This window comes from Ahaetulla prasina, chromosome 9 (genome assembly GCF_028640845.1).
Source record: "Ahaetulla prasina isolate Xishuangbanna chromosome 9, ASM2864084v1, whole genome shotgun sequence".
Lineage (NCBI taxonomy): Eukaryota > Metazoa > Chordata > Lepidosauria > Squamata > Colubridae > Ahaetulla > Ahaetulla prasina.
This window is the reverse complement of record NC_080547.1, coordinates 29,025,891-29,052,704: the sequence shown is the minus strand read 5'-3', so window position 1 is coordinate 29,052,704 and position 26,814 is coordinate 29,025,891. Positions and strand designations below refer to the sequence as shown.

At 39.9% G+C, this 26,814-nt stretch overlaps 1 protein-coding gene across 1 annotated transcript in view; it reads right to left on the bottom strand.

The window, feature by feature from the left end:
• UNC5D (unc-5 netrin receptor D) overlaps positions 1-26,814 on the bottom strand; it is a 773,049-nt gene that overhangs the window by 128,636 nt on the left and 617,599 nt on the right. Inside the window, exon 5 of the mRNA XM_058194328.1 lies at positions 5,507-5,687. Within this exon, the coding sequence (XP_058050311.1) occupies positions 5,507-5,687 (181 nt within the window). The remainder of the gene's footprint in view (positions 1-5,506; positions 5,688-26,814) is intronic.

The window sequence follows — 26,814 nt, the reverse complement described above, 5'->3', positions numbered from 1 at the left end:
TCAAAACTCAGCAACTTTTTACATACTTTCACACCTACGAGTTACATGCAAAGTACCATTTTGAACAAACAGTACAGACAGCATTAATATAGCAATTTCACTTGCATGGTTATTCTGCATAATTTCATTTCATGCCAATCTTAACCAATTGCTATCCTTGCATTTGGTATAGCTTTGAGATGTGAATAAAATAGCAATAATAAAAATATATGGTAGTCCTCAATTTATGACCAAAATTGAGCCCAAAATTTCTGTTGCTAAGGGAGACAGTTGTTAAGTGATTTTGCTCATTTTACAATCTTTCTTGTCACAGTTAAGTGAATCACTGCAGTTGTTAAGTTAGCAATATCATTGTTAAGTGAATCTGGCTTCCCCATTGACTTTGCTTGTCAGAAGGTCGCAAAAGATGATCACATGATACTACAACTGTCATAAAAATGAACCAGTTGCCAAGCATCCACATTTTGATCATGTGACATGGGGATGCTGCAACTATCATAAATGTGGAAAACAGTCATGTTACTTTTTTCAGTTGCGGTTTTAACTTTGAACGGTCAGTAAATGAACTGTTGTAAATCAAGGACTATCTGTATCATCCAATTGATTTGCATTCCTTTTGGAGATACAGAATATAAAATGCAAAATATAGAAGGGTAAGAATGTCTGTGCTTGCACATTTTCTCCTTTTCATTGTCATAGAAATAATACCACAATTGGTTTTCTATTACATAATTTTCAATAGTCCCTCAGACTTGAAACAAGAAATTGGCGTTTGGCTGGAGGAATTAAGAACATCTTTCCCAACTGAGATTTGAACATTTGGAAGAAACAGCATGCCAATATTTTCCCTTCCTCCTCCTCATTTTAATAGGAAATATACTTCTTTCCATTTCTGTTTTTCAAGCAAAAGGAAGATATTTGTCGTGTCCCACTCCTCCGCTGATGGCCGGGTCAGGGAAATCCGAATCAGGCGTGCCTCTGCAGCTCTGCCAAAGTCCTAGCAAAGTCCTCAGGGCAGGCAGGAGACCAGAAAGTGACTTCAGCAAGATATGTTTAGACTTTGCCTGACTCAGAGACTGCCAGAAAGCAGATCCTTTATATAGGCCATGGGGTGTGGCTCCATGACTCAGCACTTATCCAGGCCTGCCCCTCCCTTCCTTCTGTTGCCTCCGCCTATCAAGTCTTCTGACGCGAGGGTCACTCCAGTCGGCAGCTGTTGGCAATTGACCTCCCTCAGGCTCACATGCTGTGGAGGAGGGGGAGGGGTCTAGTTGCTCTGTTTGCCTGGGCATGGAGCCAGAGCTGGGGGTTGGAGGTATTTCCTCCTCTTCAGCCTGTCTGGGCATGGAGCCAGGGCTGGGGCCGGGAGGCATACTAGGACATTCCTCCGTGTTCGGAAACAGATAAGAAGACCCCGGCTGTGGTGAGATCGGACGAGACACAACAATATTGGTGAACTTCTCATAACTGGCTTGTGGGATTTTTAACACAAGTCTTAATTATGAGATGGACATGAGAAGTGTCCTGTCCTTTAATCATTTCTTCACAGGTCTACTCCAGAGGTATAGATATACCCTAGATCTGTGATGACGAACATATGGCACGCGATATCAGTAGCCATATCAGTGGGCACACGATCTCAGCTCCGGTGGGTGCCAGCTGATTTTCGGGCCTTCTGGGCCCACCAGAAGTAGGGAAACAGGCTGTTTCCTGCCTCCAGAGGGGCTGAGTGGTGGTGGAGAAGGCCCGTTTCTCTCTCTCACCTGGCTCCAGAGCCTCTCTATGAGTCTGGGGAGGGCAAAAATTGCCTTGCCCACCCCCTCAGGCCCTCTGGAAGACAGAAATGCCCCGTTTCCCAACAGGACACAAAAAAATATTGGTGTGGGAGTGCACGTGTGACCCCCCGCCGCCCCCTTTCCTGGCACACAGTGGCAAAAAGGTTAGCCATCACTCCCCTAGTTTTTGAGAAGATTAAATATATTAACCTTTCAATTAAATCCCAAGGAAGACATTCTTAAGGGAATTTCCTGATACAAGGTTTTTGTTGATTTGAAAGTATGGATACCTAGGTTTAGGATGGAGATGGGAAAAAGTATATTACTTGAATTTTGGCCATCTTGATCCATTCAAGTAAACAAGAATACATTTGAAAAGATTATGGAAAAAAATAAGAACAACATAGGCATCTAGAAGAACAGAAGGACAAAAGTCTAGATGGACAGCCTCAGCAGACTGGGAAACAGATTTTAGCACCATCTCTTTTGGTGGAAAAGGAGGAAGTGGAAAGAAAACCCAGAGACTGGTGGCTATGATTATTTATGAAATTCAACAATGGTTTGAGGCTTTTTGCCTCAACAGCTGCTTGAAGTGAAAATAATGTTGCTATGGAAATTCAGATTCCAACAAAATCCAGAGTTTTTGGCATGTGCCAGAAATATCAGAGCTAGCCTTGCAGTCCTCTTGTTTACGTCTAAGAGAAATTCAGAATCAATACATTTGTGAATTGCCTTACAGAGAGCACACTTTCCAGCTTGTAGCCTGTACAAGTCTTGTCCATTTCTGCTTGAAGTATCTGTGCTCTAACCATGCCTAGTTAAGAGAAGAAGGAGGAGAAAATGTTTGCAGCGTATAGAACAGTTCCACTAAATTCCAATTTAGACCGCAGATAGGTGTTCAAACATCCATGGTGTTCAATGTGCTTTAGGTAATAAAGCCCATAGGGAATATGCAGAAGACAAAAAGAAAAATGCATACATACACACAAACACACAAATAATCAGAGTGCATAAGAATCAGGTTGCAGATTAAAATCTTAATAACCATTTGGCCCATAATTCAATTCTGTGATTCGGGAGAAACTGGGACATTGAAAAAGAAAAAAGTAGTTGTGTCCATGTGTCCAAACATCTACCACACCCTGCAATAAAGATAGTTGAGGAATCGCCTTTTTTCCAGAATTTCTACCCATCTAACCAGATCAAATAGGACAGGCATGCTGCAAATCCATCAGCCAGAGAATGCCAGTTGATGGGGACTAGAAGACAAGCTATTTCTGCAGCAACCCCTGCTCTGTGAAACATCCTTCAGTGATTAGAATTCCCCCAATCCTGTTAGCCTTTAAGGACCTTGCTACACACCCAAGCCTGGGGCTCTACATGCGCTAAGGGCCCTGCCTCTTGGCTACACTGTTAACAGGATATCTTGCTTACTGGGACACAATGATGTGCAGGTAATTTTCTGTACAGACATTCCTTCACAGAAAGCACCACCATTGAGGGGAGCAGGGTTGGTACATGTGCGGGATCTCTTTTGCATTCCTCTGCCACACTGGGCATTGCAGTTCGACCAAGCCGTCCAAGAAGACCAGCCTCCGTTCACTATGCAAACACAAATATAGGGGAACAGGTGGATAGCATATTAGCATTTTACAACAGGCAGTCTTTGTTACAAAACTTTTCATTTTCAATATTTTCTCCTTAAAAACAAAAAGACGTCAGAATTATCACTATTTCCATTTTTTTTTTGTTTTTTGTTTTTGTTTACATTTATACCCCACCCTTCTCCGAAGACTCAGGGCGGCTTACAGTGTATAAGGCAATAGTCTCATTCTATTTGTATATTTTTACAAAGTCAACTTATTGCCCCCCCAACAATCTGGGTCCTCATTTTACCTACCTTATAAAGGATGGAAGGCTGAGTCAACCTTGGGCCGGGCTCGAACCTGCAGTAATTGCAGGCTACTGTGTTCTTAATAAGCCTTAATAACAGGCTTTTACCAGCGTGAGCTAAACCGGCCCCATGCTGATGTGCAAGTATTACTGAGATGCACCTACCTAAATAACATAGTATCAATAAATGGATATGTTTTGATAAGGAACTAAGGATGACATAGGCTCATTTTAATTCTCTCCAAGCATATTTTTTAAAAAATGTTTTTTAATCCCGTCTTCATTATTTTTATAAATTACCCAAGATACTCCTTTCTCCTCCAATTTTCTCCTCATGAACAATCCTATAATGTGATTTGGGGTGAGACAGAGTGACAACCCCTAAATCTTCCAACTGGCTTTCAGGCCTAAGAGAGGATTAGAACTCATGGTCTCCTGGTTTTTAGGCTGGTACCTTAACACTAGACCAAAGTGGTTTTCATTTTACTAGGAAAGGGAGGGAAGCGAAGCGAAGGGTTGAGACATCCTTCGGTCTTAATCAATGAAATGCCAATTGGTAAGAAATACCAACAAGAAGAAAAGATGAAATGAAGAAAGAAAGAAGCAGAAAACTTCCCTGCTGCATTTAAAGTTCAGCTGTCCGAAAAATGTCTGTAAGGTCATTGTTATTCTATGTCTTAAGTTTGATTAAGAGGCTCCACTGTTGTACAGACAGTATCGTTAGTAAACATTACACTTTGGATCTCAAAATATTGTCTAACTGCACTACTTAACATCTTTACCTTGATTATATCTAGTGGAAATCGAGCTTCAGCAGGTTATAGACAACTATAGTCTATAGAGTGGAAATCAAGCTTCAGCAGGTTTTGAGACAACTATAACTGATATTTTACTATCTAAGAAAAAAGTGGGGAATATTTAGCCCTAGTTCCACATTAATATAACCTTCCTCCTCCACCGAGACACACTTCTATTCACTAATGAGCAATTGACTTTGTACCTCTTATGCCCACTCATTCTCAGCGAAGTATACATAGAATTTATGTAGTCACAACTTTTATGCTCTCAACTCTGTTTTGAAATCAAGGATCTTAATCTCTGATTGAACAGAGAGGCTTTATTTTATTAAATTATTAAAAGTTATTGTTATTAAAAAAATAAAATAAAATTATATTTTGCTTGGATGCACACATCGTTCATTAACAGTTAGAAGTCACGAAAGGGAGCACTGACATGATCTGTCTCCCTATCACTATTAGAAGGTTTATTTCAATGTTCTATTAAACTTTTTTTTCCTTCTGTCCAATTGTATCTAATTCTTGGAGACTGCCTGTAAGGGGAGTGCATAAGAGCACAAACATGCCTACCATTCCTGTCCTATTGTTTCCTTTCATTATATCCAATTAATATAGTTATTACATACTTATGCTTATATATATGCTTATATATTCTGTTGTGACAAAATAAATAAATAAATAAATAAATAAATAAATAAATAAATAAATAAATGTTATTGCAATTTTGTTGGCATGGTTTTCAAAAGTTATTTGCCATTAACTCTGTTTTAGGGCTGAAAGAAAATTACTATCTCAAGGTCATCTACCTGGCTTCGTATCTAGGGTAGGACCAGAACTCAGAGCCACCTGGTTTCTAGTCTGATGCTTTAACCCAGTATTTTTCAAACTTGGCAACTTTAAGACATGTGGACTTCAATTCTAGGAAATCCTTGGCCAGCAGTGATGCTTAAAAGAAATGGATGGATGAATTCATTAACCGTATTGATCAAGCAAGAGTGATACTCATAGTCCAAGAAGTTACAGCATGTCACACCTACTGACCATACACCACGACTGTGGCTGAGAGGCTTCTTCTTTTGGCAACAATGTTGGATGCCATGCAAGTGTAGTTCCCTGAATCAGACAGCCGGGCTTGACGGATAATTAGATTATGATCTGCTCGGGTATCAATATTTTCATCCTGTTCAGCATTGACTGGTTCTTCATTCTTAAGCCATTCCACCTTAAAAGAAAGTGAGTGGAGAAAAAACAATTCATAAACTATGAATATTGATATACCACTCTGGTCACTATTTGAAATTAATTATATTAAAATAGACAAATCTGGTGCTGTCTCTGGAATCTCTTAACCCTATCCATGTTGACTAGGCATCATAGGAATCAAAAAGACTTGGATGGCAGCAAATGGTCCTCCTCCAATTAATAGCTGCTTGATAAATAGAATGACAATGAATTCAGGTGAGAAAAAAAATCAGGAAATGAAAATAATATGGAACCTTCTTTATTCTGTGCATTCAGTAAAGGCATAGGAACAGTGAAGAAAGCTGAATTTGCTATGCATTTCCTTGGATATCTATATAGAAGTCTATATATTACAGATACTAATAAAATAGGATATTGATAAAAGAGTAGCAGAGATGCAGAATTGGTAAAATAAGAATGTAGAGTTTTGTTCAGTTCTGTGTCTTCTGAATTGGAAAAGTGTAGTAAATAAGGAGATTCCCAGAGAAGAGGTACAAACCTGGACGATAATAGAAAAAAGAAAGGAATAGAATAGACCAGGTAAAGTCACAATACACAACCCCATTCTCCTCCCTGGCTGAGGCATTACACCAAGACTTTTTAGAAATAGAAATGATACACACATAATGTGAAGTATCTCCAGAGATAAAGCTAAAAGCAACCACTTAACTGAGGCAAATGGCTGAAAAATATCATAAGGAAGCAACAAAATCAAAGCACAGAACCTTCAGAATTGGGAAGAGTGATGAACAAGAGTGTCTTCCAACTCTATGAGTCTTTTCTTTTTCAAAGGAAAGAAGCAGCATCCCTCCTCTCTTGGGAAAGCATTGTAATGGGAAATCCCTGTTAGTATTTCCCCCATGGTATAAAGCAAGCCTGAGGTTCCAAAGATTTTTCTTAAGGAGTCACAAGCTCTGAACCTTAAAGACTCCCCAATAAACTCTGAGCGAAAGATTATTTCATTCCAGAGAGTTGTCCCAAATCTGCTAATGTGAAACCGCACCAAAGTACTTGATTCTGCAGAGCAGGTAAATTAATTACAAAAACTATATCTTCCATCAATAAAGGAGAATATTTGTAGTTCAGGGTTGAAATGAGGATCCTTGATGCTCTCTGAGCTTAGTTGTTTTCTTGCAGATGTTTCATTATGCAAATCAGACAACATCATCAATGATAGTTACTGATAGCACTGATGATGTTCATTTGGGTAATGAAATATCTGCAAGAAAATAACCAAGCTCAGAGAGCACCAAGGACTCCTCATACCTTCCATCGAAACATTAAAAAGTGTATCATCTACACTTTTGCAATGGGTATTTCATATCTATAAGAATTAGCCAATGACAGTTAAGTCACAACTTATTTTCAGGTCTCAAACTCTGGCAGATCATCCCAGGTGACAGCCCAGACACATGGAGGCAATCAGTGTATGGATCTGCAGGCTACAGGCATTCATTAGCAGACTGTGCTGGGCAGATGGCTGGCAATTTGTAGATTTTCTAGTTTATAAACAAATCGGCAGCCGACCACTATCACGGCCAATTAGAATCCATGCCAGGCGGCAGACTTCCCTCCCCCCACACCATTTATCACGTTGGTTAGCTAGGGACAGAAAAAGCAAAATCTGGTTTCTGTTGAACATATGATGAAAAGATGAGACTAGTGAGAAAAAGTGGAAAAGAAACCCAGATACACAAGATTTGTGATGAGATTGTTTACTTTATAGCTGAGTATGAATGCATTTAGACTAATAAATTATCTTGGTATGTCATCATTCAAATAAACAAACAAAGCAAGCAAGCAAGCAAACAAATAACAATTTTAGCTTAAAATAAAGATGGTTCATAATATGAGTGGCCCCTGAAGTTTCTAAGGATCAATGTTTCCTGGCAAAGCAATGATTTGGCAAATTATAAATATGCTTTAATCTACAATAGGCTTAACATATCCCTAATTTTTAATAACTCCAATGCCTAAATGGGAGAAGATAATCTACTTATTCCAGTACCATCTTTTATTTTATTAATTAACTGCTTGGAAAAATGGGGAAAAAACAGCTTTTGGCTGCAAAATTGTTGCCTGTATTGCCTCTTGCAGTTATCGTGCAAGCAATATTTTATTTTCTTACTTCCCATTCTATGTTTTATTTAATTCTTTCACATCCCACTTCCTCCTTTTTATTTCCACTATCTCTGGAAGGAATCTAAGGGAATATTAAGATAAGAAGACATTGTGAATTTCTTTACTGATAACAAAAAGAGCTACCAGATATTTTCATTTTACCTGCATAGGTTCTAGAGTGTAAGTTAAGAATTTGAGCAGAGAAAGTTCAAACTCATATACCCATGAGAATATACCTGGATATTTTGGATGTTTTTCAGACAGATCTGGAGTGTAGTATCTCAGTTTGGATAAACTACAATTTGGAATATTTCTCCAGGAAAAATCTTCTGTCTCTAGTACATCAAGGAGATATGTGTATTAATAATATATGGCTGGGTATTTGTGTGTGCACACGAAAGAGAGACGGGATGAGAGAGAGATTAGTAGTGTTGCTAAATACAATAAAAGGTGCCTTTCTTTATGAGACCATCTCACTTTCAGCTTGGATATAAAATTTAATATAAAGACCTAGAAGCTTTACCATTCTGATTTACAGCTTGTGAATTCCCTAGGGTAGGGTGACTTTTAACAAATTTGCAAAACAGCTGTTAACTTCATTATTCATAGGAACTACCAAACTATGGGGTCTCCAGGGTCACACATAGACACTTTCTAAAAAGCAAAGGAAAATAACAGTGGAGGCTTTTTCTAAAAGATCTTCGTTTGACAGAGTCAACATCTCTTCATCTAACTGTGAGCTGTGAGTCTCTCTTTGTGTGGTGGGGCCACGGGGTACAGATGGGTTTACTGGTCACGTACCTGGCTCCCTGCCACGTGACAGCAGCCCTGCCCGAGCTGCTCGACGTGATAGCCGAGGCGGCAGTTGATACCCCTAGGCTGGAGTATCAACATAGCAAGGGCCTCTGGTGGTGCAACAGGCTAATGCAGCCTATTATTAACAGCAACTGCTTGCAATATTGCAGGTTCAAGTCCCACCAGGCCCAAGGTTGACTCAGCCTTCCATCCTTTATAAGGTAGGTAAAATGAGGACCCAGATTGTTGGGGGCAATAAGTTGACTTTGTATATAGTATACAAATGGATGAAGACTATTGCTTGACATAGTGTAAGCCGCCCTGAGTCTTCGGAGAAGGGCGGGATATAAATGCAAAAAAAAAAAAAACATGGGGGATTTCAATCTGCCGTCAGTAGGTGAGTCATCGTCGTCAGCTCGGGAGTTCATGGCCTCCATGGCAACCTTGGACCTGACCCAGTTAGTTAATGGTCCCACACACACTGGGGGACACACGCTGGATTTGATTTTTGTCTCGCGACAGTGGCTGAATGATCTGGATGTGGGGGATTTAGTCATTACTCCCCTGCCATGGACAGATCATTCTCTCCTTCGCCTGGGCTTTCAGACCACAGACCCTCACCGCAGGGAGACGGAGCCAGGTCTCTGGTTCCGTCCCAGGCACCTGATGGACCCGAGTAGGTTCCTGACAGAGCTTGGGCCATTTCCTGGGGAGCTGACCCACGGCTCGGCCGAGGAACTCACCGCCGCCTGGGAAAGGGCGGTGGCGGGGGCTTTGGATCGTGTCGTGCCGATGCGGCCTCTGACCCGGCGCTGCTCTTGACCGGCTCCTTGGTTTACTGAGGAGCTGAGAGAGATGACGCGCTGGAGAAGACGCCTAGAGAGCGCCTGGAGGGCCAGCCGTTCCAAATCTGACCGAACACTAGTACGGTCACACATTCAGACCTATCTAGTGGCAATAAGGACGGCAAAGCAAGTATACTTGGCCGCCCTTATAGCATCGGCAGATAACCGCCCAGCCGCCTTGTTTAGAGCGACCCGCTCCCTTCTGTTTCAGGGGGCTCGGGAGGCCCCCTTGCAAGGTCGGGCTGAGGAATTTGGAAGTTATCTGCACGATAAAATCGCTCAGATCCAGGATGGGTTGGACACGGATTGGGTAGATCCGGACGGGATGATGCGGGCACGTCTTGAGAACATTGTTTGGGCTGAGTTTGATCCTGTGACTCCCGATGACATGGACAGGATACTGGGGAGGTTGAATGCCACCACATGTTTATTGGACCCGTGTCCCTCCTGGTTAGTACTGGCTACCCAGGAGGTTACACGAGGCTGGCTCCAGGGAATTATCAGCGCTTTTCTGAGGGAGGGAGTCTTCCCAGCCACCTTGAAAGAGGCGGTGGTGAGGCCCCTCCTTAAGAAGCCTTCCCTGGACCCAGCTATTTTAGCTAATTATCGTCCAGTCTCCAATCTTCGCTTTCTGGCGAAGGTTGTAGAGAGTGTGGTGGCTTGGCAACTCCCCCAGTACCTGTAGGAAACTGTTTATCTAGACCCGTGCCAGTCCGGCTTCAGGCCTGGGTACAGCACAGAGACAGCTTTGGTCGCGTTGGTTGATGATCTCTGGAGGGCACGGGACAGAGGTTGTTCCTCTGTTTTGTCCTGTTAGATCTATCAGCGGCGTTCGATACCATCGACCATGGTATCCTGCTGCGGCGGTTGGAGGGCTTGGGGGTGGGAGGCACCGTTTTACGGTGGTTCTCTTCCTACCTCTCTGACCACTCGCAGACGGTGTTGACAGGGGGGCAGAGATCGACCCCTAGGCAACTCACTTGTGGGGTGCCGCAGGGGTCGATTCTCTCGCCCCTCTTGTTCAACATCTATATGAAGCCGCTGGGAGAGATCATCCGTGATTTCGGGGTGAGCTGTCAGCTGTATGCTGACGACACTCAGTTTTACATCTCCACCCCGAACCACCCCAATGAAGCCGTCGATGTGATGACTCAGTGTCTTGAGGCCGTTCGGGTCTGGATGGGGACGAACAGGCTCCGACTCAACCCATCCAAGACGGAGTGGCTGTGGATGCCAGCATCCCGGCACAGTCAGCTTACTCCATCGCTGACTGTGGGGGGTGAATCGTTAGCCCCCAGGGAATTGGTGCGCAATTTAGGCGTTCTCCTGGATGCACGGCTGACCATTTGACAGCCGTCGCCAGGGGAGCTTTTCATCAGGTTCGCCTGATTCGCCAATTGCGCCCTTTCCTGGACCGGGACGCGTTATGCACGGTCACTCATGCCCTCGTCACTTCCCGTCTGGATTACTGCAATGCTCTCTACATGGGGCTCCCCTTGAGGAGTACCCGGAGGTTCCAACTGGTGCAGAATGCGGCCGCGCAGGGGATTGAGGGAGCTCCTCATAGCTCCCATGTAACACCTCTCCTGCGTAGGCTGCATTGGTTGCCGGTGGTCTTCCGGGTGCGCTTCAAGGTGTTGGTTATCACCTTTAAAGTGCTCCATGGCATTGGACTGGGATATTTACGGGACCGCCTGCTGCCGACAGTTACCTCCCATTTTCCAATACGTCCAGTGCGCGCCCACAGGGAGGGTCTTCTTAGGGTGCCGTTGGCTAGTCAATGTCGGCTGGCGGCCCCCAGGGGAAGGGCGTTCTCTGTGGGGGCCCCAGCTTTATGGAATGAGCTGCCGGTGGGACTCCGTCTCCTCCCTGATCTCCGGACCTTTAAGCGCGAGCTCAAGACTTTCTTTTGTCACCAAGCGGGGCTGGCCTGATTGATTTTAGTATGGGGATTTTAGTGGGTTTTTATAAGGTTTTACCTAGGTTTTAGTTTTGATAAATTTTAGCTAATATTTTAATGTTACAGCGATTGAATCAGTTTTTTAAATTTGATAGTGTATTTTAAATTTTTTGGGATTCTTGTTGTTTTATTGGCTGTACACTGCCCTGAGTCTTCGGAGAAGGGCGGTATAAAAATATGAATGAATGAATAAATAAATAAATAAATAAACTCTAAAAGGATATATAGGGATGATATTCCAGTTAGAAATGGTAATTTTCTATGAATGGAATTTAAGGCAGAGGTCCCCAATCTTTTGGACCTCAGAGACCATGAAGTTGATAGTTTTAAATCCCGTGGACCACTGGGGGGGGGGGAGAGGCTCAGCCGCCTTTTTTTTTTTTTAATTGCTTTTTTCTAACAAACAAAAAAGAAAATACATTATTGCACCCTTGTGCTATACATAAAAAAGGAAGATTTGGGTCTTCGGATATATCCTCATGATTGCCAAAATCCACGTTCTCGAGGTACAGGTACCGAGGCGTCCAATTTTCCAAGCGCATAGTCCACGAATGGTTTCCAAGTCTTCCAGAAAATATCTTCTTTATACACACCACTTCTAATTTTAATATCACATGTCATTTTATCATTTAAGGCTAATTTCCACATTTCAGAATTCCACTCTTCTATTCTAAAAATGACATCTAATTTCCAATATCTAGCTATTATAATTCTACCTATTATAATCATAATTCTAATCAATTCTTTTTCATATTTTGTTAATTCTATTTCCTTAATTACCAACAATAATATAGTTTCCACTCTCAATATTATTACTTTCCCCATCATTTCAAATATCATTTTCTCCAATTGTTGCCAAAACTTTTTAACCTTATCACATTTATACCACATATGTATCAAAAAAGTAGTGCAAGAGTGAAGGTGAATGGAATATTAACTGAAGAGATAAAATTAGAAGCAGGTACGAGACAACGATGTCCTTTGTCCCCAACATTATTTTTATTGGCTATGGAAATCCTGACAAAAATGATAGAAAAAGATGAAGAATTAGAAGGATATAAGGGGTATAAGATAAATTTGTATGCGGATGATACTTTAATTATTTTGAAAAATATAGAGAAAAACCTGAAAAAGATATATAAGCACTTGAAAGAATTTGAGGAAATGACAGGTCTGAAAGTAAATTGGTCAAAGTCAGAATTATTGATGGATAGTAATGGTAATGAGTGCGAGAATATGCAAGAGCAATTTGGGATAAGGATTAAAAATACATTGAAATATTTGGGTATAGTGCTCTCACTCAAGGTTAAAGAATTGAAAAAACTTAATTATGATGTGGTGATCAATGAAATTGAGAAGAAGATAGACAAATATAAAATGTTAAAGTTGTCTTGGTTTGGTAGAATTGCAATGTGTAAGATGATGTTGCTGCCCAAGTTTAACTTTTTATTCGAGATGCTACTGCTAAATTTGACAGAGAAAGATATTGAAGGATATCAGAAAAAATTGGACAAATTTTGTAATGGTGGGAAAAGACCTAGATTAGTGAAGAAAATGTGGTATCAAAATCAAAAGGAAGGTGGATTAGGAATCCCCAAATTATTTAATTATTACTGTGCGTATGGTATCCGGATAGTGGTAAAAATATTTAAAGGTGAAAATGACTATTGGAGGGACTTAGAGTTAAGGGATATAGAGAAATTTGGATCAAGGTGGTTTTTAGATAAAGCAAACTTAAAATGTGTAATTAGAAGTTATTGGTTAAAGGGATTAAGTAAAATGTGGAATAAATTTGTTAAAATTTTGGGGAAGACAATTGGAAATTGGCCGATTAAAAACAATAGAAGACGTAATGAAGTGATTAAAGAGGAAAATATAGAAACTATTAGAGATTGGATAAAAGTTTTGGAAAATGAAAAGAGGAATAAAGAAATTACTGAAAAATTAGGGTTAAGTTGGTTTGAAAAAATACAGATAGAAAAATGGACAAAAAAATTAAGGGAAAACTATTCGATAAATAGATGTGAAACTGAATTTGAATATTTAGTATCTCGGATTATGAAAGATGAAATTGGGCTAAAGGGACTCGTTAGTAGGGTTTATAAGATTATAAACTCTGATGAAAAATTACAAAGAGTGATGAGGACAAATTGGGAAAAAGATCTTAATATTGAAATACCAGAGTCAGATTGGAATGTGAATTGAAATAGTAGAATTATGAGAACTTTATCTATAAGGATTAAAGAGCATAATTATAAAGTTGTTTGGAAATGGTATTTGACTCCAGTAAGATTGTCACAAATGGATAAAAAAATTAGTAAAAAATGTTGGAGATGTGAGATGGAATTGGGGACTTAGCTCAGCCGCCTTTAACCAGTGCACCATTGTTATTTTTTGCACAACATAACCAAGGCAATGCAGCAAACAAATCGCTTCATGCTAAGTTTCTTTTAAGAATTTATACTCATTCCCATTTTAAATGCATAGGCATATTTGTACCTGGGATTTATCCACCAATCCACTACAAAGAGAAGTCTTTAAAGCCCGGTGTTTCTAAATCTTTGTTTTTAAATCATACAGGGAAAAAAAAAAAAGCAGCAGGTTGGAAGCAAATGGAGGACTTGGGAAAGTAATAGTTGGGGGGCAGGGGGAATCAATGAGAAAACGGGAGATGTCAGAAAGGGATGGCCGATGTAAATAATAATTTTTAAAAATCACAGTCAAAGGGGTTTTGAGCAGCTAATGCTGGAAAAGTTAACTTTGGAAAGTGCCAGCTGGGTACAAAAAGAGGAAGGGTGTTCTGTTTCCCGCCCAACACTCCCAAGAAAAAGTCAGTCAAAGGCCCTCTGCCAACAGTTTATTTGCACTTGGCTGGATTCCTTTTGGCATAGAAATGTTCTGGCCACGTCTCCCCACGTGCCTGCCAAAATCTCTAAAACGGTCTGTTACTGAGGGAACCAGGAAATTACAGATAAAGCAAAAGTCACTCACAAAGAGATTCTTCCATCCATGAAACAGATTCCCCACGCAATTTGCAGCTTTGTCCAACACAAAGAGACAAGAAGCTCCTCCTCCTGCTTTTATCCCCTGTGGGTATCGCTCCGTGACTCAGCACACCCTGGGCCTGCCCCACTGTTTCCTTTGCTGCGCGCGCCAATCACATCTTCGCAGTCTCGCATTGAGCTAAGATTGGACTTGGGGCATTGCCAAATCGAAAGAAGGCCCAGGGGAATCAGGCCTTGCCAGCCCCTCCTCCTCCTCCTGGGGCAGTGCCAGGAAGGAAGAGAGCCCAGGGGAAGCAGGCCTTGCCAACTTCTCCTCCTCACTTTCTGATTCATCCTCCTCCAGGAGGCCGAGTCTGAGGGCCTGGGTCACAACAAAGGGTCTATTTTTTCCAGAAAGAACCACAGGGAAAGAAGGGAAAAGAGCCAGGCAGGAGACAAGCCTTTGTGTGGAAAAGTCAGGCAAAGATACCCTACTTCCTCCTCCTCCTCCTGGAAACGCTGCTGCTCTTCTTCCTTTTCTTCCCAGGCATAGCCACCCAACCTCTGAAGATCCAGTATTTCCACCTCATCCAAAAGACTGGCTGGGGGCAGAAGGATGAAAGGGGTGGGGAGGGCTTTGTGGGGTCCCCCTGGTGGGGGATGGCTTGAAGTTGATGAAGGGCTCGGCTTGGCCTATAAGAGCAGGCACTGGGCTTGACCTGCCGGCTGGAGGGGAGCTGCTGCGGGTGACTGATGAGCGGGCGCTTGGGGTTTGGAGTGCTTGAGGCTTGGAGTGGTAAAGCACTACAGCAGGAAGCACTACAGCAGAGAGAAGAAGCCGGAGTCAACCCTGGCTTTGCTGTCCATTGCAGACACTAGATCGTCGGCCCCTTGCAAACTCCCGTCTCTTGAGGAGCCCGGCCAAAGTTTTACATGCCGCTTCAGTGAGCACTCTTTGAGAGACAAGAGTTTTCAGGGGGCAGATCTAGTATCTGCAAGGACCTGGATAGCAAAGCCAGGGTTGACTCTGGCTGCTTCTCTCTGCTAACAGGTGGCCAAGCTAACTGCCTGAAGAACCCCATCCTGTCTCTGGGAGTCAAAATGCTGAAGCACGAGCAGCACGGGAAACTTCGGCTGGGCTCCTCTAGAGAAATACAAAGATTTCTCTGCGGACCACTAAAATTTTTTCGTGGACCACCAGTAGTCCTCAGACTACCGGTTGGTGACCATTGATTTAAGGGACCCCCTGAGATGTTCATATTTTCACTCTCTAAAGTTTATGGGTCAATGTTCAAAGCCTTTAAAATTATGCTCATTTAGCTTCATAATAATCTGGATCATAAATATTACGATGAAAAATGAGCAACATGTTCAAGGTCACCCAATGATTTCACAAAGCTCATCAGTCAAGGCTTCTGGCTTTGGATTTCAACTCTTTCCCAGAACATCTGAAATATTTTGATGGGTCACACTGATGCTCCAAAATCTGATCCTGTAGATCAGGGCTATCAAGCTTGCGGCCCACAGGCCAGATGCGTCACGTGCTAGCCATGCCCATTCCCAGTTTAGCAAAGGGGGAAAAGTCCCGATTACATCATGTGACAATGCCGTGACAATGTGAGTTTGATAGTCCTGTTGTAGATCCTTTCCCATCCCAGAATTTGAGATATGAAGGAAGTTGGAAAAGTTATAACAATCTGATGAACCTGGTGACAAACTGATCTGATTTCCAGATTCAGAATGTCAACATTTCTTATGTCAAAATATTAACAGAGGACAACAATAACAAAACCAATTACACCATCACAGACACCAGTTCAATCAACTTTGTGAACATGCACCCAGCCCTGACTTACTAATTTCTTTGTCCTCCTTGGAGTGTTTCAGAAATTTCATTTTTCCCCCACAACTGCATATGAACTGAGCTGAAACACTGATATAATTTTCTTGTAGTATGGTTTGCCAATTCTTTCTTCCAGGATGATAATAATGTTGGGTTACTTTACAATGTATCTCACAGACCTGGGAATTTATTTATGTATTAAATTAGGGGGGGTACCCATTTCATCTAGAAGTTATTCTGGACAGGTTACAAACATTAAAAACCAGCAAATATTAAAATGATAAAACAATAAATAACAATTTATCATTAAAAGATGGAAGGGGAGAAGGAAGGATAGAGAATACAGGGAGGGGTGGGATCTTCTCTTAGTCCTCTAGCCACGTAATAATAATTGGGGGCCCAGGCCAACTGGTAGATCTTTAGGCCATTAAGGAAGGTTAAGAGGGTTGATGTGGATCTCAACTCAGAGGATATAATATTCCAAAGGGCAGGAGCCACAGCCAAAAATGCTCTTCTCCTGAACCCTGCTAGCCAAAATTCTTTCACTTATTAAATCCACAGCATGCCTCTTATGCTGGCATAGGTGGGGTGGCCAAATCCTAGATTTTAAAAGAGCTGATTTTAAGAAACTCAGAAAGAATTTGGAAAAGATTTCTTGGATGAAAATCCTAAAGGGGAAAACAACTCAAGAAGCTTGGGAAACTGAAAAATATGAATAAAAAAGCCCAGTCCAGCACAATACCACTGAAAAAGAAAAACAAGAAATCCAAGAAGAAACCAGTAGGGCTGCACAAAGAGCTCTCCGACAAACTGAAAAACAAAAAGGACAAATACAAAAAATGGAAAGAAGGACACATAACTAAGGCAGAATATCAGCAGATAGAATATGCAAAGATGAAGTCAGGAAAGCAAAGGCTCAGAATGAACAAAGACTTGCAACAAAAGTCAAAGTTAATTTAAAAAAAAAAGGCTTGAGCCTGGTGAGATTTGATCTGCCAACCTGCTGGCAGCCGGTGATCAGCAAAAGTAGCCTACAGTACTGCACTCTAACCACTGCACCACTGTGGCTCATTTTGTAAAGGTAGGAAAAGAGGGAGGTAAGGAGGAAGGAAAGGAGGAAGAAAGGAAGTTACATATACTGAAATTATTGCTCTCTTTTTTTAATCATAGAAAACTATTGCCAAATGTTCATAATGTGATGATTATTCAGACATTATTTCGCCCGTCCGCCCGCGCGCGCACACACACACACACACACACCTGTTCCCAAGACCACGCTTAAGTAACCTTTTCATGTTAGGTTTATGAACTCTATTTGATAATGACAGACAACGATTTACTCTAAATTTATTGTTTTCTCTTTTTTGGAAACCAGTATGCCCGGAATTGAACTGTTCCCATCAAGTACTGCTAAATTGCAAAATGAGCCATAAAATCATTTGGGGGCAGATATGGATTAATTCCACTTCCATGTATAGAACCGTAGCTGATAAATTATCCTAAGCACACATTTGCACCCATTATATGTTGTCAAGAGAGAGAGACAGTAGTTTACAGCATTATCCAAACGAAATCAGTTAAGCATCTCACAACCCAGATAGAGTAAGGATTAACATTTCCCTTTGTTAATAGGAGCAAGATTATGTCCTCATTTATTGGTTTTTGCAAATAACTTGGATGAAGAAGGCCACTTCTCACATGGAAAGGACTCGTTTCAGTAAGAAACTCAAAATATGAAATCTGGCCTGCTAAAAATAACAAGAATTAATGCATAAATATAAGAATCAGAAAAGGAATGGTTTTGCTCTTTTAAGTTCTTCCCCACAGTCCTCTGGACTACGAGCATCTAATTTCAGAGCACAAATTACAAATACTCAAGAGGCCTGCAAAACTTCACATAATTAGCACCAGATAGATGTCCAAAGCAGACGAAAGGAGAGAAGAAACTGTAGAAGAAAATTACAAACATGAGCAAATGTAATTCGTAATTATTATTTTTTCCCTCCCAGCATTTTCCTGCAAGTGCAGGGTTCACATTTTTAGCATCAACTGAATGTTGATTCATTGGCTGAGACAGTAATTGACCCACTGGCTTGTCACCTGAGCCTGATGTCATAAACCAAGAGAGTGACTGGTAACTGGTCCTGGGTCACCCAGCCAGTTTCCATGCCTAAGGCAGGACTAGAACTCACAGTCTTCTGGCTTCTAGCCTGATGCCTTAAACCCTGGACCAAATTGCAATGATTGAAATGTTAGCATTAGTTCGTAAGCTTTTTTAAGGCTTTCGTATGAACAAGGTCAGATCTTGCTGCCAAATCCTTGTTCATTCTAGATGTATATATTGTCTGAAACAATATTTTGTTTCTGCACTACTACTATTAATCTTCTCATCATTCCCATCACCCATCTCCTTCCACTTATGACTGTATGACTGTAAATTTGTTGCTTGTATCCTTACGATTTATATTGATATTGTTTCCTGATTGCTTATTTGTACCCTATGACTATCATTAAGTGTTGTACCTTATGATTCTTGATGAACGTATCTTTTCTTTTATGTACACTGAGAGCATATGCACCAAGAAAAATTCCTTGTGTGTCCAATCACACTTGGACAATAAAAAATTCTATTCTATTCTATTCTATTCTATTCTATTCTATTCTATTCTATTCTATTCTATTCATTATATTCTATTCTAGATTTCACAGAGAAAAGCAAGGAAAAGCTTCAGGCCCAGACAAGATAACTCATCCAACTTTCACACTTTACACACATACAACACAACACAACACAACTAACTCACACACACACACAAAATGCCACATACAGCTTTGTGAGATTTTGTGTGTTTGTGTAGTTAGAGTGAAACACTACAGAACAAAAACATCTCCCAATTCAACAAACATTGCCTTGTACACAAACTAAACCACAAACATCTACCAATCAACCTAAAAATGTAGAAACACTAGTAAGAGATACAATGGAGAGAGAGAGAAAACGTCAAAATGCTATATTATTTGGTGTAGATATTACAAATGAACCAGATATTGATAAAATATGAAACATCATTTCAAATTACAAATTAACAACCTTTGACCCTAGTAAAATAACTGAAGTCTCCAGAGATGGACCTGAATTTAAATACAACGATGGTTCAGTAGCACCCAAATTCTGTAGAATCATATGCAAAAATGAAACCAGCAGAAGAAATCTCATTTATACTATAAACACAATTGCCAGAAACAACCTCAGCTACAACAAACTTAGAGTTAGACCAGACTTATCATTCCTACAACGTATTAGATCCCGTGAACTTCGTTCAGAGCTCAAACGACGACAAGAAGGAGGAGAAACTAACTTTACATTGACTATCGTGCTGACTGCATAAAAACAAAATCCTTCAATCAAACCCCCATCACTCAACCACACTCCAATCAAATCATTCAACCATCCACCAAACAAGGCATCCATCCATCTATAAATCGAAACACCCATTCACCCATCGATCAACCTGCAAATCCTCAACCACCCATTCAAAACCTCCAATCATCCAAAGATCAACCACTCATTGCTCAACCAACTACATTCCACCACCTGTTACAAAAAACCCTCAATCAACTACAAATCAAAACTAGGTATGCATGTCCCTTACCTTTCCTACACTAAATACTACAGGTCTCAAATGTAAATGCTCCCACGTGACACCTATCCTGCGCAGGCTGCACTGGCTACCTGTGGCCTTCCGGGTGCGCTTCAAGGTGTTGGTGAACGTCTTCAAAGCGCTCCATGGCATAGGGCCGGGCTATCTACGGGACCGCCTGCTGCTACCGAATACCTCTCACCGACCCGTGCGCTCTCACAGAGAGGGACTCCTCAGGGTGCCGTCGGTAGCGACAGTGTCGTCTGGCGGCACGCCCAGGAAGGGCCTTCTCTGTGGGGCTCCGCCTCTGGACCGAACTCCCCCCAGGACTCCGTCAACTTCCGGACCTCCGAACCTTTCGTCGCGAGCTTAAAACTCACCTATTCATCTGCGCTGGACTGGGTTAGTTTTTAAACTTATGGGTTTTTAATGGGTTTTTATTCTAAATTTTAATCGTGGCCAATTTAATAAGTTTTTTAATTATATTTTAATCGTATTTATATTGTATTATTTTGTATTTTTTATCAGGCTGTGAACCGCCCTGAGTCCTTCGGGAGAAGGGCGGTATAAAAATTTAAATAATAAATAAATAAATAAATAAATAATAAATGCAAGAAGTATTGTAAACAAATTACCTGAATTTATCCTCTTATTAAACAATGGTACATTTGACATCATACTTGTTTGCGAAACATGGCTAAACTCATCCTTCAATGACTATTATTTCAAACAAAGAATACCAAGTCCTTCGATCAGATCGTGAACACCGCAGAGGTGGTGGAGTAGCTATTTTTTACAAAAAATCACTGAACTTAAAAAATATTCAAGTTGCACACAAACTCTCTCTACCTGAAAGTATTGTATGTGACCTGTCCACCAACACCACACTTAGATTCATACTATGCTACAGAGCCCCTGACTACGACATCGCTCATGCAAATATGTTAACCTCACTACTAACATGGGCTACCTCTTGCCCATATCCTCTCATCTTTCTGGGAGACCTAAATCTACCTTCTATAAACTAGATAACAAATGAATGTACAACTGAACCAATCCATACTACACTATACAACGCAGTTACAAAGCTAGGTCTTGAACAACTAGTAACTAACAATACTAGACTCATGAACTGCCTTGACCTCATCTTTTGTAATAATGTGAACTCAATTTATGGACTACAAGTAAAAGAACCCTTTTCCAACAATGACCACTGCATGATAGACTTTTATCTAAACATACGCCCTCGCATAAATCATCACAACAATAGTACTCCAAACTACAATTTTAAAAAAGCCAACTATGACCTTATAAACAATGATCTCTCATTTCTTGACTGGCAAAATCTATCCTCAACCTGTATCACTGTAGAAGACTACTATAAAGTATTCCTACTTGAAATCAATAAAATCATCAAACTATACGTACCACAAATCACCACCAAAATCAAAAAGAAAAGCAAATTACCCATATCAATAAAAAAGCTGCAATCCAAAAAAAAAAATCCCTCTGAAAAAAAAACAAAAAGGGTTATGTAGCAAACTGCTACAAGAATATTTGCAACCAAATAAAAACAGAATGTAACACTTACCACACCAAACAAGAAAAAGACTTTCTACGCACTAATTCCAATCGTGCTTTCTATAATTTTGTGAATAATAAACTTAAAGAAACAAGATCCATCCCACCACTAAAAAAACCTAATGGCAAAGAATGTACTGACGAAACAGTTGAAGCAAACCTCTTTAACACATTCTTCGGCTCAGTCTTTGTAAACAGTGATGGCTCATATCCAACATTCCCCAATTGTACCAAAAATGTTAACGACGACTTAACTCATATAAACATCACAGAAGAAAACAACGACCTAACACATATAGACTTCACAGAAAATAATGTTGAAAAAGCCCTTCGCAACCTGAAACCATCATTATCTATTGGACCAGATGGACTATGTGCATACTTTTTAAAAAAACTTTCAATTAATATAGCTGAACTCTTAAGCATAATCTTTAATAAAGCCTTCAAAACTAGTTCCCTTCCAAAACTCTGGTTTCTAACCACAGTCATCCCTATCTTCAAAAAAGGAGATCCAAGCCTAGTGGAAAATTACAGACCTATCTCTCTATGCTGTGTTTCATCCAAAGTAATGGAATCTATCATAAACCAATCCATTACACTCCACCTTGAAACAAACAACCTTCTCTCTAATAAACAATTTGGTTTCAGAAAAAAAATGTCTGGTAACTTACAACTTCTTCACTGCAAAAACATATGGACTACCAACCTTGATCAAGGAAAAGCAATAGATGCAATCTACATAGACTTCTGCAAAGCTTTTGATTCAGTAGTACATGATAGTACAGTAGTACATGATAAAGTAGTACAAACTAAAATCCTACGGCATTTCGGGACCTCTTCACAATTGGATAAACGCCTTCCTGTCAAACAGACAACAAGTGGTCAAAATTGGCAATGCTATATCAAATCCTGTTCCTGTCAAAAGTGGCGTTCCCCAAGGTAGTGTTCTTGGTCTAACGCTCTTCATACTATACATAAATGATCTCTGTGACCTCATCTCAAGTTATTGTGTTCTCTTTGCTGACGATGTCAAACTATTTAATACCACTAACAATACTTCTACCCTTCAAGAAGACCTCGACTTAGTTTCCGATTGGTCTAAAACTTGGCAACTCCAAATCTCTACCAGCAAATGCTCAGTCTTACATATTGGAAAAAAGAATCCTATCAACAAGTACAAACTTGATGGTCATTACCTTACTGACGACCCTCACCCTGTCAAAGATCTTGGAGTTCTCATATCAAATGACCTAAATGCCAAAGCCCACTACAACTACATAGCAAAAAAGACTCTAAAAGTAGTAAACCTAATTTTACGCAGCTTCTTCACTACGAACTAGAGCATACAAAACATTTGCCAGACCTATTCTTGAATACAGCTCATCAGTCTGGAACCCACACCACATCTCTGACATAAATACAATAGAACACATCCAGAAATATTTTACTAGAAGAGTTCTTCACTCCTCCGAAAACAACAAAATACCTTATACTACCAGGCTTGAAATCCTGGGATTAGAAAACTTACAATTCCGTCGACTTCGACATGACCTGTGTTTAACACAAAATCATCTATTGCAATATCCTTCCTGTAAATGACTACTTCAGCTTCAATCGCAATATTATAAGAGCAAAAAATAGATTCAAGCTTAATGTCAACCACTTCAAACTTGATTGCAGAAAATATGACTTCTGCAACAGTTAATGCTTAGAACCCTAACCCTAACCCTAACCCTGACTCCATAGTCTCTACTCAAAATCCCAAAACCTTCAACCAAAAACTGTCTACTATTGACCTCACCCCATTCCTAAGAGGACTATAAGGGGTGTGCATAAGAGCGCAAAAGTGCCTACCGTTCCTGTCCTACCGATCCATCTCAATGCCATTCTTCCAGTTCTTGTTTCCTCTCAATTCCCCCTTATCTGTTAATAACTCTTTATATCTAACAATATTTCTAAAATTAAAAATATTTGGGTGTATTAAAGCTTCCATTGTTGATAGACATATTGGCGTTTTCAAATTGCCTCTAACTATTGTCTCTAACTTTCTCCCATACCAATAGCAATGTGTTTCTTATATAATGTCTATGAAAATACGCATGCATCTTACTTCTACCATACCATAAGAATACATGCCATCCCAATTGTAAATCATGTCCTTCCAAAGTTAACAGTCTTGTATTTCTGAATTCAACCCTTTCCTTCATCCAAGCCAGTGCTGCTGCCTGATAATCTAGTTCCCAATTCGGCATCCAAATCCTCCACATAGCCTTGCATCCTATAACATTTTTATGCTTATTCTTGCTTTTTTCCCTTGCCATATAAATTTTCTTATTATCTTATTTAGATGTTGAAAATAAGTATTTTCCATTTTTATTGGTACTGTCTGAAATAAGAATAATAATCTTGGCAATATATTCATCTTAATTGTTGCAATCCTTCCCATAAATGACAGTTGTAAGTTTTTCCATTTCTCCAAGTGTTTCTCAATTTGATCCTTTAATTTGTAATAGTTATCCTCTTTTATCGTTACACATCTTGATGTTAGGTATATTCCTAGATATTTAACTTTTTTCACAACTTGTATATCTAATTTCCCTTTTATCTCTCTTTTCTGTTTTTCTGTAATGTTTTTCACCAATATTTTTGTTTTTTCTTTATTTATTTTTAGGTCAGACACCTTTCCATAGCTCTCTATTTGTTTTAATAGTTTGGGACCCATTGTTTCAGGTTCTTCCAAAATGAATACTAAATCATCAGCAAAAGCTTGTAATTTATAATCTTCTTTTTTAATTTTCATCTCTTTTATATCTTCATTTCGCCTAATATTTCTGCTTAAAACTTCTAAAGTCAAGATAAATAACAATGGCAATAAAGGCCATCCTTGTTTTTTACCCTTTGTTATTTTTCATTTTCTGTCATTTCTCCATTCATCATTATCTTAGCTAATTGTCTATCATAAATTGTTTTTATGTATTTATGAATCTCTCCCCAAACTCCATTTTCTGCAATTGCTCTATCATAAATTGCCAATTCACATTGTCAAAAGCTTTTTGAGCACCTAAAAACATTATCACCATTTGTCTTTCTGAAAGTGTCTCATAATATTCCAATGTATTTAAAATTATCCTCATATTATCTCTTAATTTATCTCTTAGGTAGAAAACCATTTTGATCCATATGAATAAATACATTTAATAGTCTTTTTAACCTATTCGCCATTACTGAAGCAAAAATCTTGTTGTCTGCATTTAAGAACAAAATTATATATAATTACATATAAAACGAGTCCCTAACACGAGGAATGACACCAGACCCACACTCACGAGGTCCACACAGGATGTCACCACCACACATCCACCCAGAAAGCAGACCCAAACCCACACTGATCAGGAAGCACGACCAAGGACCAGAAGCCAGACCGCAGCTGCAACATTAGCCATTTCAAACCCCTCCAATCCATACATACAGCAGACAGACACCCACTATGAAGATGTAGCACGACCACAAACACGAAGCCAAACAACAGCAATGCAGCTCACCAGCTCAAATCCCCCTGCAACTCAGACTAATCTGAGCACAACCAAGCCTCCACCAACACAGGACACACCCCCATCCAATCAGAGCACAAAAAAACCCCATCCAATCAGAGCACAGCCAAGATCCCACCCAATCAGTTCAAACCCCACTAGCAGTTAAAAAGGAAGAAACAGCTGACTTCCTGTTTGGCACCGTAGGTGATGGCGGTGATCTTTACGATCACCAACCTCTGGATTATGTGGAATCGCTAGGATAGCTTAAATCTGCTGTCCAGCGGTTCGAAAAACCCTCTCTTCGGGAGAAGAAGAGATGGTGAGCTGAGGGCAGAGGTTGAATTTCCCTAAAGCCCCTGAGAAAAAAGGGGTTTGACGGGTTAAGTTCCCTCCAGCAACCCGAAGTGCTCCAGATCCGAGGATTTTTCTGCTTTGGTGGAACCAATCACCACAACCAAACACCGAGATTTATTTTGGACAATAAAGGATTATACCGGACAGAACGAAAGTGGGAGAACTTTATGCAAGTAGCCAAGCCAATTCCCCGTTACTTTGTAACAAGCTTGAAAACAGCAAGAAAATGGAGGCGAATTGTTAACAAGTTAACGAGTGGAAAGCGAAAGTGATACTTTTAGCGTTTGCCGTCTGCTGCTGGTAAATTGCATGTTATTTGCTACTTTAACTCTTTAACTCTTTGCTGCCTGCTGATAGAATCTAGGGGAGATTTTTAAATATTGCTTTAAAAGACTGTGTTTCTCAGAGGTTAAGAAGATTTAAAGTGAATATTAAGTTGGAAATAAATAAATAATTTTATAGAAGATGGCAGCCAAACAATTAAAGTCTACTGTAACAAAGGGTTCTGGAATTTCATCAGCTGGTGCCTCTCCAGCTTATACAGCAGAGACTAGAACATTGAACTTAGAGGTGGTACAAGAGAACTTAAAAGACTTTATGCAAGAAAAATTTAAAGAAATAACTGATGAGATGTCTGAAATGAAAGAGCAGATATTAGAAATTCAAGTGGGAAATAAAGAAGTTTAAGGAAGGATTTGTAATTGCAGTACAAAGTTTGGCAACAAATGTGATTTTATTAGAAGAGGAAGTTGAAGAAATTAAGCAACATAATTCAAAATTAGAAAATAAAATGGCTGAATTTCAAAGTAAAATGGAAAACAAATGAGAGATCAAGGCCAACAGCATATTAAGAGGTTGTATAATGTATTAGTAGAAATAGACTCAGAGATTGAATTGGTTAAGGATTGTATGATTAAGTGGGCACAAAATTTTCAGCAACCAATAATGTTGGAAACTTGGGAAAGAATTTGGGTGAGGAATGTTAAATTTACACAAGCGCAAAATATGAGAGAAAATTTTTATAAGATGTTTTATAGATGGCATTTAGACCCCAAAAAATTGTCATGTATGTATCCTAATGTACAGGCTAAATGTTGGAGATGCGATTGTGAAGATGCCACTTATTACCATATATGGTGGACTTGTAAAAAAGTTAAAGCATTTTGGATTAAAGTATGGTGGATCATGCAGAATATTTTGAAAAAGAAGATTAAGTTTACCCCGCAGTTCTTTTTACTAGGAATAATTATGGATTGTACAGCTATAGAGACTAAATTGATTTTGAACTTAATAACAGCCGCAAGACTTTTGATTGCTCAATATTGGAAGAAAGAAGAATTACCTACAATTGAAGAATGGACACTTAAAGTATCAAATCTGGCAGAAATGGCAAAAATCTCTGCTTACTTGAAAGACTATACACAAGAAAAATATATGTTAGAATGGAAAA